General features: G+C 41.2%; 1 protein-coding gene across 3 annotated transcripts in view; it reads left to right on the plus strand.

Annotated features, from left to right (window-relative positions):
• Nucleotides 1–17320, plus strand: part of FMN2 (formin 2) — a 262967-nt gene that overhangs the window by 139572 nt on the left and 106075 nt on the right. For all 3 annotated transcript variants that reach the window (XR_012243937.1, XM_073627509.1, XM_073627510.1), the window contains exons 10-11: nucleotides 4817–4946; nucleotides 5572–5718. Coding sequence is in view for 2 of the 3 variants with exons in the window: in XM_073627509.1 (XP_073483610.1) it covers nucleotides 4817–4946; nucleotides 5572–5718 (277 nt within the window). In the remaining variant the exon portion in view is untranslated. The remainder of the gene's footprint in view (nucleotides 1–4816; nucleotides 4947–5571; nucleotides 5719–17320) is intronic.

Genomic DNA, 17320 nt, shown 5'->3' on the forward strand with positions numbered 1-17320 from the left:
CAAGTTGAGCTAGAGAAGAGATTACTCTGAATAATTCCTCCCGCCTGACTGATTGGAATCCGGGGCATTGTTAAACCCAAAAGTCACAGGCCATCGTCACCTGTCTCACTGACTTGCGTATCAACATCCCTCAGCCTCCGGTAGTACCACTCGCCTGGGCTTTCACTCACTTGATCAACAGTCCATGTGCCACAACAGTCAATCGCCCAGTATCCTTCCGCTTAGTTGCTACTTCTTCCGGATGGCTGCTCCATCCCTCCTCTCCGGTCTGGTACGCTCCCCTTCCCGCAGGGGGCGTCTGGCGACACCAGCGACTACATGCTGTGTGGTGTCTCCGTCTCAAAAAACCTCCACTCCGTGTGGCCTGGTCCCCCCCTCCCCGCAGGGGGGCTCACCTTCTCTCCCTCCCTGAAAGGGGGCTCCTTCCTCTTTCTCCTCTCGCCTTCTTCTCCCTCTTAGCATGTGACCCCAGCTTATATATGAGTCCCACCTCCTGCCAAACACACGCTAGACTGGTATATCAGACAGCTCCCTTCAGATGTTGGTATATCAGACAGCTCTACTCAGATGCTGGTATATCAGACAGCTCCCTTCAGATGCTGATATATCAGACAGCTCCCTTCAGATGCTGGTATATCAGACAGCTCTCTTCAGATGCTGGTATATCAGACAGCTCTCTTCAGATGCTGGTATATCAGACAGCTCCCTTCAGATGCTGGTATATCAGACAGCTCCCTTCAGATGCTGGTATATCAGACAGCTCTCTTCAGATGCTGGTATATGTTTCGGAAATATTTATACCTCACTTAAACGATTAACAATACAAATATAAGTGATTAAACCTTTGTCTATATAAGAATAAAAACGAACGATAACAGGGAAAAAAGATAAACAATTAAATTTATTTACACAGAAAAGAAAGTTAGAATACTTAGAATTTATCATATATCTCTAGTGATGTCATAAGTACAGTGTTGTTCTAGGCTGCAAAGTTAATTTAGGCCGAACTCAGAAATGGTTACAATGGTCATACTCAGGATATACAATATCATAAGACAAATCCTAGGATACAAAAAGGTTAGAAAGAAAGAAAGAAAAACAGAGATTCCAGTATACATTACTCAGACAGCATATCCCCTAGATGGTCTCGGGCTGGACAGTGTAAAACCATGTAGCCCTCTCTCTCTTTTAAATGCATTCTCCACCAATCAACAGATGCAACATGTTGATTGGGTCAGAGATGTCTCAAAGTCTGGTTGGCTACATTTGAAGCCTCTTTGCTAATTGGCTTACAGCTGCCTTCAATTCTGATTGGTCACATCTGAAGCTGTCTGAAAGTTCATGCTCGGACATTGCTGGAACATTGAGACCCCTCGGTGCCTAACAGTCTATGAATTAATGAACAATCTCCTTTGATCTCCCAGCCTAAACAGTCCCGACAGTAGTATGTTATTGGCCCCCTGGTGAGTTGATTCAATTAACACCTGGGGGCCTTTCCTGGTTCCCACCAGTGGATTGGAAGCATGTTAATGGCCCCCTGAAGAATGGATGCCTTAAGGTCTGCCAATACTCTTTGATTCAGTTAACACCTGGGGACTTTCTTGTGTAACTACATTCCTAAGGTGAGCTATACTCTATCATGATATTAAGAAACATATACCCATAAATAAATATATATACCCACACATAGACACACACATATACATGTAGATAGATTATATATATATATATATATATATATATATATATATATATATATATTGTAATGTTTGGGGTATTTAGCTCAAGCGATAAATGCGTTTTTAGTGCAGTGAGTCCACCTCAGACAGGCATTATAGTTAAGGGCCTGGTAGCCCACGTTTATTAAACCGAAAAACAAAAGCAAAAAGGTCCATTCAGGATTCCCACGCAGGGGTTTAACTTCATTAAGCACTCCAAAAATAAGGAAAACATACCAAGCCACCTGGCTCTCTTGTCAGCAGTTCCTCTGCTTGCTCTCAACAGATTTGCCAATTCTTTACAGCCCCCTGGACTCACTGGCTTCCTCAGTCTCCCCGACTCTCAAGGCTGGCCAGCCTTTCCCAGTCCCTGGGCAAAGAATCCCCTTTACATAGGCTGCAGACTCCCACAGGGCAGACCACTCTCCAGACACAGGTCTGTCTTCACACAGCAGTAGCAACAAGCTACACACACTCCACCTTCCTCCACCCTCTGCTCTCACTAGCCCCTCGTTATATGGGCTGTGTGCACCTGGGCACACAACCTGCTGGCTCTCCATAAGACATGGACACAGGGTTAGAGATCCCATCCCTTTTCCCAGTGACAGGGACTATTACAATATATATACATATACATACATCCTATGGGGCAAGGCAGTTTAATTGGAGTCCTTGCAATGGTCCACTTGAACCTCATTGATATAAATATGAAATTCAATATCTCCATCACATATATCAGACAGCTCTCCTCAGATGCTGGTATATCAGACAGCTCTCCTCAGATGCTGGTATATCAAACAGCTCTCCTCAGATGCTGGTATATCAAACAGCTCTCCTCAGATGCTGGTATATCAAACAGCTCTCCTCAGATGCTGGTATATCAAACAGCTCTCCTCAGATGCTGGTATATCAGACAGCTCTCCTCAGATGCTGGTATATCAGATAGCTCTCCTCAGATGCTGGTATATCAGACAGCTCTCCCCAGATGCTGGTATATCAGACAGCTCTCCTCAGATGCTGGTATATCAGACAGCTCTCCTCAGATGCTGGTATATCAGACAGATCTCCCCAGATGCTGGTATATCAGACAGCTCTCCTCAGATGCTGGTATATCAGACAGATCTCCCCAGATGCTGGTATATCAGACAGCTCTCCTCAGATGCTGGTATATCAGACAGCTCTCCTCAGATGCTGGTATATCAAACAGCTCTCCTCAGATGCTGGTATATCAAACAGCTCTCCTCAGATGCTGGTATATCAAACAGCTCTCCTCAGATGCTGGTATATCAAACAGCTCTCCTCAGATGCTGGTATATCAGACAGCTCTCCTCAGATGCTGGTATATCAGATAGCTCTCCTCAGATGCTGGTATATCAGACAGCTCTCCCCAGATGCTGGTATATCAGACAGCTCTCCTCAGATGCTGGTATATCAGACAGCTCTCCTCAGATGCTGGTATATCAGACAGATCTCCCCAGATGCTGGTATATCAGACAGCTCTCCTCAGATGCTGGTATATCAGACAGATCTCCCCAGATGCTGGTATATCAGACAGCTCTCCTCAGATGCTGGTATATCAGACAGCTCTCCTCAGATGCTGGTATATCAAACAGCTCTCCTCAGATGCTGGTATATCAAACAGCTCTCCTCAGATGCTGGTATATCAAACAGCTCTCCTCAGATGCTGGTATATCAAACAGCTCTCCTCAGATGCTGGTATATCAGACAGCTCTCCTCAGATGCTGGTATATCAGATAGCTCTCCTCAGATGCTGGTATATCAGACAGCTCTCCCCAGATGCTGGTATATCAGACAGCTCTTCTCAGATGCTGGTATATCAGACAGCTCTCCTCAGATGCTGGTATATCAGACAGATCTCCCCAGATGCTGGTATATCAGACAGCTCTCCTCAGATGCTGGTATATCAGACAGCTCTCCTCAGATGCTGGTATATCAGACAGCTCTCCTCAGATGCTGGTATATCAAACAGCTCTCCTCAGATGCTGGTATATCAAACAGCTCTCCTCAGATGCTGGTATATCAAACAGCTCTCCTCAGATGCTGGCATATCAGACAGCTCTCCTCAAATGCTGGTATATCAGACAGCTCTCCTCGGATGCTGGTATATCAGACAGCTCTCTTCAGATGCTGGTACATCAGACAGCTCTCCTCACTTCCTCTGTCAGACCTCTCTCACTCTTTTATCTCAGTAGTTCCCTCTCCTCATTTACCTCAGCAGTCCCTTCTCCTCTCCTCCACCTCAGCACTTCCTGAAACTCCCCTTTTACCTGAGTTTTCTGGAAGGACAAGTCAGTAGCTCTCTGTCTCCATCTTGTGGCCAAAATGAGAAATTTTGTTACAAAATACCTGCTACAATTGTTTAGCAATTTTATGTTTTTCCTAGCAGCTGTCAAGTTTAAGGTTTACAGTGTACAGGCAGTCAGTCCCTAAGTTAAAAACATCAGGCTTACATACAACTCATACTTATAAACGGAGGGAGACATGAGCGGAAATTAGAGGACGTCTACCCCTAGGAAAAAAAGGTGTCTCCACTGTAGCTTTATCACCAATCCTTGTTTTTACAACAACCCAAACTTTTTAAAATCTAATTGTCACAGGGACAGAAAGTGAGGTGAATAATTATGATCAGGGGCACAGACAGCAAAACAAACGTTACAGGGGTGTTAACCCTTCACTATGCTATCCAAAAAAAGTAACCTTTTTTTTTGGCTGGAGTTACACTTAAATATTTACCTGTTCCAACTTTCATACAAATTTAACTTAACAAAACTACAGAACCAAATGTGCATGTGCATGGAACAGTTAAAAATAAATGTTTTAGTCGTGTCCTCACATCTTTGTGAGTGAAAATGATGGACATAAACTCATGTAAACTTTCTCCTCTTGGCTACTTTCTTCAAGCAGAGTTGAATCATTTAAAACACAAATGAAATATCAATAAGTTTGAAAGACATGGACATTGTTTTTTCTACTGCTTCTTTCTTTACTGTAATATTATGCTTCTAAAATGTATGCAAATGCAGCTGGTCTTCAAAGTATTCCTGATCTAATAACATTGCTGTTTTCACTTCCTGCAGGTTCCTTTATGAATTGACAACTATACCAAATTTTTCAGAACGGGTTTTTTGCATTTTGTTGCAGTCAACGATATCAGAAAACATTAGTGCCATTCATCGAAGACTTGAATTGTTACAAAAAGTTTGTAAGGTTAGTTATATATCTAACTAGAATATCATCTGTAAAGCAGATGCAACTATCAACCTTGTAAGCAACTGTTTTACACTGCTGCCACAAATTGTTTGTGCTATTTACTAATCTGGGAATTTAGGCTATGTATGTTCAAAAACACTTAATCAAAGTACACTGAGTATACTTAGCATGCCCTGTCCCTCCCCCTGCTGTTGCCATCCCCCATCACACTGTTCTGCAATTCCCAGCTGTCAAAATAATAGTTGGGACTTGCTGAGACAGCAGTGGCTGCTGTCCAATATGAAGCTTCTAAAATCAGCAGAGCTTCCCCTCATTTCAGATCTTCCCCTCAGATTTACAGCGACTGCACTTCCAAGTGCACTTTCAAGTGCACTTGCAGTGCACTTGTAGTGCAAAGCACATTTGCCTTTCGTAAATAACCCCCTATGTTTTTGAAGCTTCTAAACACTGTGTTTTTGGAGCTTCTACACACTGTGCAGAAGCATGGTGAGTCATATAGTAAAATTATTGTTACACTATTCACTCAAAGCATTAACCTTTTGATCATCAATTAAAGCAACCTTACAATCTATTTAAGCTCTTTTTAAGCTTTAGCTATTTTGTTTCTTTTATTCATGTTTAGATTTTAAAAGAAGATCCTGCAGTTCTGTGTGTTTTAGGATTGATTCTTGCAATTGGTAACTACATGAATGGAGGAAACAGAACGAGAGGACAAGCGGATGGATTTGCATTAGATATTTTGCCAAAACTGAAAGATGTCAAAAGCAACGTAAGTATGAAATTTTAAAAATTAGGTCTTAGAAACATTAAAAGAAAACTCCAGCAGAAATACAAAACACAATCAAAGAAGTGAAGTTAACCGATGCTTATGTATGCCTGCTTTTTGATTTTGCTCCACTATTTTGGGAGAGGTACCAGGAAATAAATACCCTTGCAAACACTGTCCTGCTTCAGTGGGTTTCATACAGAATACTAGACATTAAACATAATCCAACTGAAACCAACAGTGAATCCTTCCCTTTCTTCTGTTGCTCTTAGCTGCTGTGAATGGATTTGAAACATGCATAGAAAGCACTGCAGCAATTAACACTGCAAAGGCATTCTCCTCTAAAATCTAGCCCTTGTTTATATTTTTGAAAAAATATTTTTATTTTGTTAACATTTTTTACAGCTTTCAGAAACGTGTGATTTTTCTTTAAGAAACCAAGGGCTCAAAAGTAACACAGTGCAGTCCAGTTTTGGGTACCAATTCACAAAAAGGATATCGGGGAACTGGAGAAAGTACAGAGAAGGGCAACGGGACTAATAAGAGGCATGGAGGAGCTCAGCTATGAGGAAAGATTAGAGGAACTGAATTTACTCTCTCTTGAGAAGAGGAGATTAAGGGGGGATATGATCAACATGTATAAATGCATAAATGGTCCATATAGTGAACTTGGTGTTGAGTTATTTACTTTAAGGTCATCACAGAGGACAGGAAAGGGGGCACTCTTTACATCTAGAGGAAAAAAGAGTTAACCTCCAAATGTGGAAAGGTTTCTTCACAGTACAGTAAGAGTTGTACTGTGAAGATGTGGAATAGACTCCCTTAAGAGCTGGTTCTTAGCTCAGTAGATTGCTTTAAAAAGGAATGGATTTTCCCTTAGATTACATAATATAACAAAATATGAATATTTATAGGTAAAGTTGATCCAGGGAATATCCAATTGCCTCTTGGGGGATCAGGAAGGATTTTTTCCCCTGCTGGATCAAATTTGGATCATGCTTTGCTAGGGTTTTTTGCCTTCCTCTGGATCAAATGTGGGTATAGGATTGTGTATATAGGATTGTATATTTTTTCCCCCTTTTATTGGTTGAACTGGATGGATTTGTGTCTTTTTTCAACCAGACTATGTAACACAGCCTGCAAAGTGTAAGTGTAATCAGGGTATGATTTACTGCTCAAGACTTACTGGATCTTTTTTGCAGATGCATATATGTTGATGTTTTCTTCAAGCTCATACTTACATTCCATTCACTTTCTCCTTTCTATGAGCCAAGTGCCTACCTGCTACAATGACAATAATTTTTTGTTGTAACGAGAAGAACTGCGGGAAAAGATAGTGAACCAATTAGAGAAGCAAAAAAAAAAAAAAAACACAACTGATTGGCCCTTTCATAGTAGGGGTAATTTCCTGTATGCTAAAGAAAGTGCATCACACAAAGTGCGATTGGTAGGAGTTTGGTGGGGAATGGTACTTGTTGTCTTAAAGGGCATATTTGTTGTGGTTAATTGTGATATAACTTTTTATTGAATATATCTTAAAAACTGGGGTATTGTAAAGATGAATTGAAAAGTTTTGAGTACTCTGAGTTGAACAAGATGACTGCTGCTCTGTAATATGGACCCGCCCAAAGAATACAAAGTAAAACACCAAGCCATCATTGCAATGAATCCATATCATTCATCTTCCTTGTACAAATGAGCATAAAACATATCAAAACAGACTAAACAGACCCAGAGCACCAAGGCATTCCCCTGAAAAAAAGAAAAACGCCTATACAAAACATAGCAAAATACGTAAATTAACTTAATATTTTAAACAGGTACAATTATTGCTTTAAAGCAGAACTAAAATAATAAAATACTTTAGGTCTTGTATAGGTCACCAACCCAACATATAGTATTAGAATTTGTGTTGGTGGGGGGAAAATGCTCCCGCTGTTTCTGCGTATACTAGGAAGTAAGATTTGATTTTTTTGTGGCAGCTTTAGAAAATCATTGCTTGAACCTTTACTTTACCCTAACTACAGTATGCAGTAGGAGAACCTTGAACCATGTTAGCTATTGATCAGTGCAGAAACTTTGTAGTTTAAGTGATACTTTTTATTTATTAAGCCTGAGGAAGTGAGCTATGGGGTCTTAAAAGCTTGCATCTTTAACTTGAATTAGCCAAGAAAAGGTATCACTTTAACTAAAATCTTCCTGCTTTGTCCCAACAATAAAAGAAATAGGTTTACTTTACAGCAGGCACAATAGACTGTAAATACTTACCTTCCTACAGTCTTACACCACCTTGATCTGTCACAAGTGTACTGATAACTTATTTTGTAAGTATATTGAAGCACATAAAAGTCCCTTCCACATCTTATAATCTAACAGATTGTGAGCTGTTAGGCCTGCTGTATCCTCAACTATACAATAAATGTTTGCAAACACTTCCACCTTCTGAATCACTCCCTAAAACCCAAATAGATTCTTCCACCTTCTGAGTCACTTCCTTATACCCAAAACATATTGTAATCTCTTCCACCTTTTAAATCACTTCCTTTTACGCAAATAGATTGCAAGTTCTTCCACCTTTTGTATCTCCCTCTAATGCTTGTAGATTGTAAGCTCATCTGCCTTCTGTAGCTTTCCAGTTTGCTTTAAAGCATTGTAAGCGCTCCGCCCTTCTATATTTCCTTATACTGTAACAAACTGTTAGCTCTTCTACCATTTGTATGCCCGCCTTACACTGTAATGGACTGTAAACATTCCCCTTTTCTATATGTCTCCCATAACCTCAGACTTGGTTACAGCCCAACAGTTAACTTATATAATACAGGCAGCAGACTTACTAATTGTAAGGAAGTGGCTTAGTGTTGTCAGACTGCAACAATAAGTGATGTTACTGACAGGATTTCTGTATAAGAAACTTTGCAACAGACTCACAAGTAAAAGCATGAAAAAACTGTATGGAGTAACCAATTATACTGACAAAATAATTTGCCGTTTACATGCACTCTAATTAATTTATATGATTATTGTAGGTAATTTCTGTCTAAAATGCAATACCCTATTTAATCCACTAGGAGGGACAGGCACATATTAGCAGTTTACATGGCTAGAGGAACTAGAACAATTTAAGAACAGATGGAAAACTGCCAATGTGGGTGGGGTTTGTTTTATACAGAGACAACAGTGACTTTTTTTGCAGCCGTGCCACTGGGCCATAATACTGTTTTAAGATCACCCATGGCCAGTAACACTACTATTATCATCACCGGACCCCAGTAATACTAGTTCTAGATGGAAACATTTTAAAGCAAGTTTAATTGGTATATTTTGGAAATATTTCACTCTGACTAAAGCAATATAATTAAAATTCTGTAGGGTTTCAATGCATTATAGTAGTTTGTAAAAGAAAAAAAAAGTAGAAAAGGTCACAATTTGTAAGCAAATAACATGAAATAGACAAAAGATCTTCATTGCCAACCTACTTGTTATTTCTAAGACATTTTATATGTTAAAAACTGTATTTTTAACAAAAGTCACAGGCACACTTAAGGCACAGCTTAAGTGTTTAAGAAGAGCACCTAATGAATTCCGTGTGCAATATTTATAATTCAGTATTGCATGGCCAATTTTTTTATGTATACAATTTTTGTATTTATCACTGTTTAGTTTGGTGATATTTGGTATTACTTTATATATTTATTTCTTGTCATTTAGAATCTTACTTGATGTTCACACTTATGTGCTATATTAGCAGTGTATTAGATTGGAATCACTTTATTGAGGTGAATTTAGCGCCAATATTTTTTCATTAAAATCATTTTTCATATGCATATATTTTTAGTGGGCAGCTTTTAGGGAGAGTCACACAAAAGCGCAGTGGGGTTAAGAACAGGTTGGGTGCATGGAAACCTGTCTACCATTTGTATAGTTAAAAACTGTACTGTATGCAAAAATAGTTTGTTATTCAGGAACAACATACCTAAGGGCATGTACCACTTTCATTGAAAAGATGGAAATACTCTGTTTCCTGGCCCCACCTCACGTCAGCACACAATGGGTTAACACCTTATCTGGCGCCCACAGGACCACCTCTTCCTAGCTAAATAAAAGACAGCCCCTCCCCCCACTAAGGTGTTCTTTTTTTTTTGGTCTTGCTCCAGGCCACCTGTGGATTGCAGTTTGGTAAGTTCTTTGGTTGCTGCAAGGATATCCCCCCTGCTGCACCGCCCCACCATGTTCAGCCTCTCATGGAGTTGAAAGACCCAGAATGTTGGACGTAAACCCTCCTGAAACTGGGTATTCCTTGTGCTGGGACGCGGGCAATGTTGCTTAGATAGCACAAATATTCTACAGGTGTGGCATCAGTAAGCTCTGCAGTGTTACCATTGGCCTCTCCTTTGGGGTTTTTCCTGTCTTCTATAGGCAGCGTGCTGCTCTCCTGGCTTTGTCTTCAGTCTGAGAGTGGCAGGGGATGATGTTACAGAAAGCAGGGAGACGGGCGGTGCGGGGTAGTGACCGACAGTCACCAAGCAGCAGCTTAAACCGTCTTAGAGGAACTGATTTCTCTCCATCTCTCTGCAATTCTGCCAGTTTTCTCCTGTGAGGTAATTAGTTGTTGCTGTTTGCTCCCCTGCTGTGCTGTGTTCCCAGGGGTTAGACAGTCTGACTGTTTTTTGTTTCAGAATCTTGTCTCCTGTCTGCCTCTGGAAGACTGCCTGCGCTCACCTGCTGCTGCTTCTGAAGTAAGTAGATGAAAGCAGACGGGTCTTAAAGAGATAATGTACCTGTTTTTTTCTTGGTGACAATGTTTTTTTCCATATTTTTTTGCAGATGTGAGCTCACCACACCTGTCAGTGGCACAGAAGACTAGCAAAGGTACGAGGGACATATTTTAAAAAGAGTGCTCAAGGAATGCTCCAGGAATGCAAAGTATAATGTTTAGCATTATTTTAGGAGCAGAAGCTCTAAACGCAAACAGAAAACATAAGACCCGCCACTGGTCATCCGCTGACCAGGACAGTATACATTCTTCACATTCCCGCACAGGGCAGCTTTCATGCTGCTCAAGCAGCTCACGTGGCAATGGCTCACATGCATTTAAATCAGCACAATAGAAAATGCCTTGCCCAGCCCTGCATGTATATTGGCCATTAATTGGTATGGATTGCCTCAAATGCCAATGGATAAGGAAGCAGATGCACAAATTTCAAAGCCTGGAGGCTGTAGCGGAAACTATGTGACAAATATCCATGCCACAGGCAAAACGCAGGCCCAACCATCGCAAACGCACGCAGATATTTCCAAATGTGAAAAAGGAAGGGCTTCTTTTCCCATAATGATGGCGTTAAAGGCTCATTGATGAAGAATGGGAGAAATGTGATAGGACCAATTTACAGTCTCCAAGCTTTATCCAATGAAGCTGGCTGATGCATGTTTACGCAACTCACTTCCAGGAGTGGATGGGTGCGCAAGTGTCTTTGCCTTTCAAAACCTTTGGAAATCCAAGCTTTGAAAAGTGGACTTAAGGCTGGTTCACACCAGATACAGTCCAATGCATTATTATTCAAGTCAAAAATGCATAAACAGTGTTTACCAAGGATTCCAATGGCCTATGCCACACCAGTATAGTGTGTTCCAGTACAGTTAAATAAAGGAGAACATGTTGCATTTTTTTCTGTATGGAACGCATCTGTAACATGGCAAAATGCATTGAAAAAGCACCTAAAATAATGTGCATGCAGAAAGATCTCTTCAACTCAGAAAGTGTGGTGAACTTGCCCGCAGACTTGCAGAAAATCCATACGGTGGCAGGTTTTTTTTTTTTTTTTTACCTGTTGATTAACAGCGTTAACGGTTAAGGTTGAAGCATTAAGAAATGGCCTTTAATTCAAGTGGAACCTGCAGGAGTTGCCATGGTTCTGGGGGACTTGAACCTGGCTGCTGACTTTTGGTACAGGCTTCAATAGACCTAGTTCTACGGCTGGCACATTAGGTCACAGCCATGAGAGCTTTGTGGTTGTACCACTGAAGGGTGGATGAAGCTTCCACACAAGCCCTTTGTAACATTCTCCACAATGGGAGGTTGTTGTTTGGCAAAACGTTGGATGAAGCGAGTGACAGAAGAAATGTCCAGAGTGTGGCCACAATCTAATAAAAGGAAGCAGCTGTCTTTTTTTGCTCAAGTCGTCGATCTTCAGAAAGGTTCAGGGGGCCAAATCTTATAGGCCAGGCTGGAATTTACCAGATCACAGTGAAGGAAGCTCAAACTCCCTGTTTACATGGAATCAAAGCCAGAGCAGGTTGCTACGTGGAAAGTCTTTGAAGGTGGGCCCAAACAGTGTCTTCCAGTAGGAGCCAGGATAGCCTCCTTTTTGGAGGGTTGGGGCAACAAATATCAAAGACAGCTGGGAGTACAATCACCAAATCCTTTCATTCTGGGGTCTTCTCTATTATTGGCAAGCACCATTATAATCACAAGTGATATTGTGTGGAGAAGTATCATACATATACTCTTATTGATTAATTGTGTGACAATTTTTTTGTTTTTTTCTGTTTGATTTATATATGTACCCATTATGTCTTGTTATGTGTAAAACCGGAGCTCATATTTTTTAAATTCCTGTATTCTTAAAATTGTGTTCGGAGAATTTTGCTAATAAAAATATATTTTTTACAAAAACCCTTTTTTTTTTTTTTGATGATTGCTGCTAAAAAACCCCATGGGGACTTTCCACAACTTTTCTGGTAAAATTTACTTCGGGGTGTGCAGCCACACCAGCCCCTGTTTAAGTGTCAGGCAATGCTAGAGTTTAATCCGTTCATTCATGACCAACAGATCTCAAGAAGAAAGAATTGCTGCAAGATTACATATAAGAATTATATTGCAACAAGCCCATAGTGCTGCTGCCACTAAAAGAACAAAATCTGGGGCTTCTCCCCATTCTTTCTAGTAACCAAGACATCAGGAGTTTTCCGTACTGTCTGGGTTTGAAGAAATTAAATGGGTACATACACAACAAAAGGTTCAAGATTCCGTGTTAACAGTCATGGCGATAGCATGAGGACCGGTTACAGTCAATCGACCTGGCTGACGTATACTTCCATATACCAATAGGTGTGTAACACCAGAGACATCGGAGATTTGTAGTGACCGGAGGTCACTTCCAGCTCAGGTGTTTGCCATTTTTAAAATTGACACAGCAACAAGAAACTTTTTTAACATTTTGTTGGCAGTAGTGGCAGTAATTCGTCTTTGGGGATACCACTACTTGAACAATGTTTTGATTGTCACAGGTGTAAGGCAGGAGCATCACAACCTTGTCCTAGAAATCCTTCGCCAAGTTCAGTTGACTAGTGAACAAACAGGAAAAACATTTAACCCCTTCTTAATCTGTGAAGGATCTTGGTGTAGCTTTTCTTGCCCAAATATATCAAGTGGTTTTCCAAAATGGCAAAATGAAAATCTGCATATGAATAGTCATGGAGACAGCATTTATGTCAGCGAGGGAATGCATTGTCCCCATTGGGACATTTTACCGTGGCCATTCCAGTGCTGCTTTGGGCCAGGTGGCACATGGGGGCTTTTCAATTTGCCTTCCTCATTCAAAAGGATGGGCTGCCTATGGATCAAAAAGTCTTTGTATCTGCACAAATTAGCAAGAACTGGAGTTTTGGACACCAGTGTGCCTCTTTTGTTGCGTGCCTCTCAGCCCAGGATGCCTATCTGCCTCCAGTCTGAAGAGACAAGAGCAAGGAAATTGAAGCCTAGTGGAATGCAGATGCCCTGACTGACTTAAATGTAAGGCAGTTTTTGTTTTTTTCTAGCATTGCAAGCATTTCAGGATCTTTCTCCAAGGGGCTTGTGTGAAGTTGATGATTGACAAGACAGCAGCAGCTTACATTGCCAACCAAGAGGGCACCAAGTGTCTGTCTTTTTCCTGTTACTTTTCATAACATAAACATTTTGCTGGGCAGAGAGCCATTTACAGTTAAAGTCAGTTAGGTGGTTGTAAACCCTTATGTTTTTTCACCTTAATGCATCCTATGCATTAGGGCAAAAAAACACCTGGCAGTCACCGGCCCCACAGCCCCCCATTTTACTTACCTAAGTTCCTTCATCTCCTCGGCAGGAATACGCTGTCCCTCTCTCCATGGGGTCCCAGCTCTTGATTGGATAAATTGATAGCAGCGAAGCCATTGGCTCCCGCTGCTTTCAATCAAATCCAATGACGCGGGCGCCAGGGGGGGGCAAGGTCGAGTCCTGCATTCGTGTCTGTGGATGCAAATGCTGGACTCAGGAGCACACTCGCAAGGTAACCCCCTCAGCAGAGCGCTTCTTCTAGGGGGTTATCTGATGCGGGGGGGGCCACGAGAGCTGGCCGGGGGACCCCAGAAGAGAATGTTCGAGGCCACTCTGCAAAACGAGCTGCACAGTGGAGGTAATTAAAAGTGGAGGTAAATAAAAAATGATCCTTTACAATCACTTTTAGTGACAATCACTTTAAAGGCAGTCTACTTATTGGGAAAGCAGGATCCACTAGCGGATCAGTTAGGCAAATTATTTTCTAACAAGAAGTACCTCAACTAATATTGTACCTGAAATAAATAAATAAAATAAATATTGGCTCTAGGATACATTCCAGCGGTAGAAAGTCCACTGAACACACAACTTCCGGTATTTATAACAATGTACAAAGGTGAAGTGATAGAAGGTGGATTCACAGTGCCATAGGTTTTTTTCCATTGGTATTTGTCTTCCTCCAGTTTATGCCATACAGGTGCTTCCCACCTGCCGAAGAGGCCTTGGTTTTCATTGCTCCCCCAGATGTCATTCAGCACCACCAATCCTGTTTCCGGTCAAACAAGATCTTTTATGCCAACGTCAATGGCAGCACCCTAATCCAGTGAGATTCTTAATAGCCTGGCTATTGAATCGGCCGGACTAGAGGTGCAACGATTCTCATCCGAGGTGGTTCAGATCTTGGCGAAGACCACAAGACCATGAACGCTGCATATGAGGATATGAAGGAAGTTTTCTCTACTGTGTCCCCAGCTCCAGACATTTTTACAATTGGCGCTTGAGGTTGGTCTGGCATACAACTCCATTGAATAAACACTTCATGCAGGCCCTAATCCATATACGACCACCAAGGAAATTCTTGCTCCCTTCACAGGACTTAGGCTTGGTTCTGAAATCACTAGTACAGGCATCCTTTGCTCCAATAGCTTAATTTCCATTGCGGCTTCTAGTGATGCAATTAGTTCCTCTGTCAGCGGTTGCTTCAGACAGAAGGATGTTGGAGGTTGCAGCACTTTCCTGCAATGATCCCTTTTGTGTCTTACCAGAAATAATACTACGTCCATCTCCATGTGGTATCCAGTTTCCAGGAAAACCTGGGGGCAGTCCCTCCAAGGATTTGCATGGAGTCACTGAGTACACAGCAGGAAGACTTCAGGTCCTTACCCAAGTTGCTAACTGTGTACAAGCAAAGATCAAAGATGTGAGGAAAGTGGACAATCCTTTTAATTTCCTCCCCATCAGGTTCTTGAGTCATCTTCTATTGGTTCACCAGGGTAATTAGATGCAGGAAGTGGGCCTTTCTGCTCAGGAACAGGGGCAAGCTCCTTCGAGCTGAGGGGTGGCAGCCTTTGGGGCAGTTATGCCAGGATGTCAATGAAGGGTATATGAGAGATGGCTTCATTCAACAAGCCAGGCGTGCAGTTGGCAAGTTCTGCAAAGTTTTGAACGAGACCTATAAATTTTTTTTTCTTTGGCAGCTTTTCTTTGATTGTCAATGTTTCTTTTCATGTGTTCTCTCCCGCCCATTTATTTAGCTAGTTAAGTCGCATTGTGTGCTAACGTGAGGTATGGCCAGGAATACGGAAAATTGTCATCAAATACTTACCATAATTTTCCTTTCCTGGCATGTCCACACATCAGCACAGGACTCCCTTCCTAGTGGCCTATCGAACACCTTCGTTGGGGAGGGGCTGTCTTATTTAGCTAGGAAGAGGTGGTCCTGTGGGTACCAGAAGAGGCATTAACCCATTGTGTGCTGACCTGAGGACAGGCCAGGAAAGGAAAATTACGGTAAGTATTTGATAACAATTTTCTGTAATCCTGCAAATCATATTCAGTGGTTGGGTTTCAAAACACACACATCAGCATGTTGCTGATTAAAACTCAATGGAGTTGATGTTCTTAAGGCAAATGTACTAAAACTCTGCTCATGTTCATCATGCAATCATGTGCAAGCAAAAATGCTGCTTTTTTATTTTCCTTGCATCTGATTGGGTATTCTTTATAAAGTGAAGCTTCACCTCATTCAGTAAGTCCTGGGAAAATGAGCACAACTGCACTTGTAAAATGCATAGTCAATTTGCCTTTAGTACATCATCCACAATGACTTATGCCGCATACACACGATCGGATTTCCAATGGAAAATGTTGGATGTGAGCTTGTTGGCGGTAAGTCCAACCATGTGCATGTTCCATTGGATATTTGTTGTTGGACTTTCCGCCAACAAATGTTGGCTAGCATGCTCTCAAATTTTCCGCCAACAAATGTGTGTTGTCGGCCTTTCCAATCCTGTGTACACAAGTCCGTCAGACAAAGTACAAACACGCATGCTCGTAATCAAGTACAAGCCGGAAGCGATCAGTCTTGTAAAACTAGCGTTCGTAATGGAGATATCACATACATCTTGTACGTCACTGCGTTCGTAATTGTTGGCCAACATTTGTGTGACCGTGTGTATGCAAAACAAGTTGGAGCCAACACCCTTCGAACAAATATCCACGGTTTTGTTGTTGGAAACTCCGATCGTGTGTACTGGTCATTAGAGTACTTGCTGCTTTTCTTCAGATAAGAGGAAAGCGGAAGGCACTTTATACAGTGACAGGTTTCATGGCTATTCATACCTGCCAGGTTTAAAAGGTGTTTTTCAATGAAAGTCAAAAATATCTTTATAACAAAACATTATATGTGCTGAAATGAAAATGAAACCAAACCAAAACAGCAAGCATTATGCTAAATGATGAATCTCATAATCATTGTTTACACTTGGGGTAAAGTGTAGTTTCTGGTATGCCCTGCTGAGCAGTGTGATGAATACCTTTATATATGGTATATATTATAAATCACTTTAAATCCATTGCACTGTATGACTCCCCAAAAAAAGCTGAATTTCTTTTCTATCATCATATTGATTATGTATTTATGTTTAAAAATCTTGGTGTGTCTGCAACTTGACGTGTTTCTTAAATATTTTTTCTGAAGAGCAGAACAGAAGCACACAGTCATGATCTCATGTTCGCTTAGAAAGTATTGCATTCTTCAAGCAATCCTGTCAATTTAATCAAATTAAATAGGACCATAACTTGACATTTTGCTAGTATGTCACAATAAAATTTCTGGTCAGTTTTAAACCCATTATCATCAGTCAGTATTAGTATGATGCCAGTATGGGATGTGAATAGGATTGAGATGTTGTCTTCTTGTGGTGGTTTCCTGAAAGGAGAGGACATGAACATGAATATGCATTAATATCTTCCTGACCTGATAAATGTCTGATAATTTATCTTTTCATAAAATGTCAGATTGTAATAATT

This window comes from Aquarana catesbeiana, linkage group LG04, assembly GCF_042186555.1.
Source record: "Aquarana catesbeiana isolate 2022-GZ linkage group LG04, ASM4218655v1, whole genome shotgun sequence".
NCBI lineage: Eukaryota > Metazoa > Chordata > Amphibia > Anura > Ranidae > Aquarana > Aquarana catesbeiana.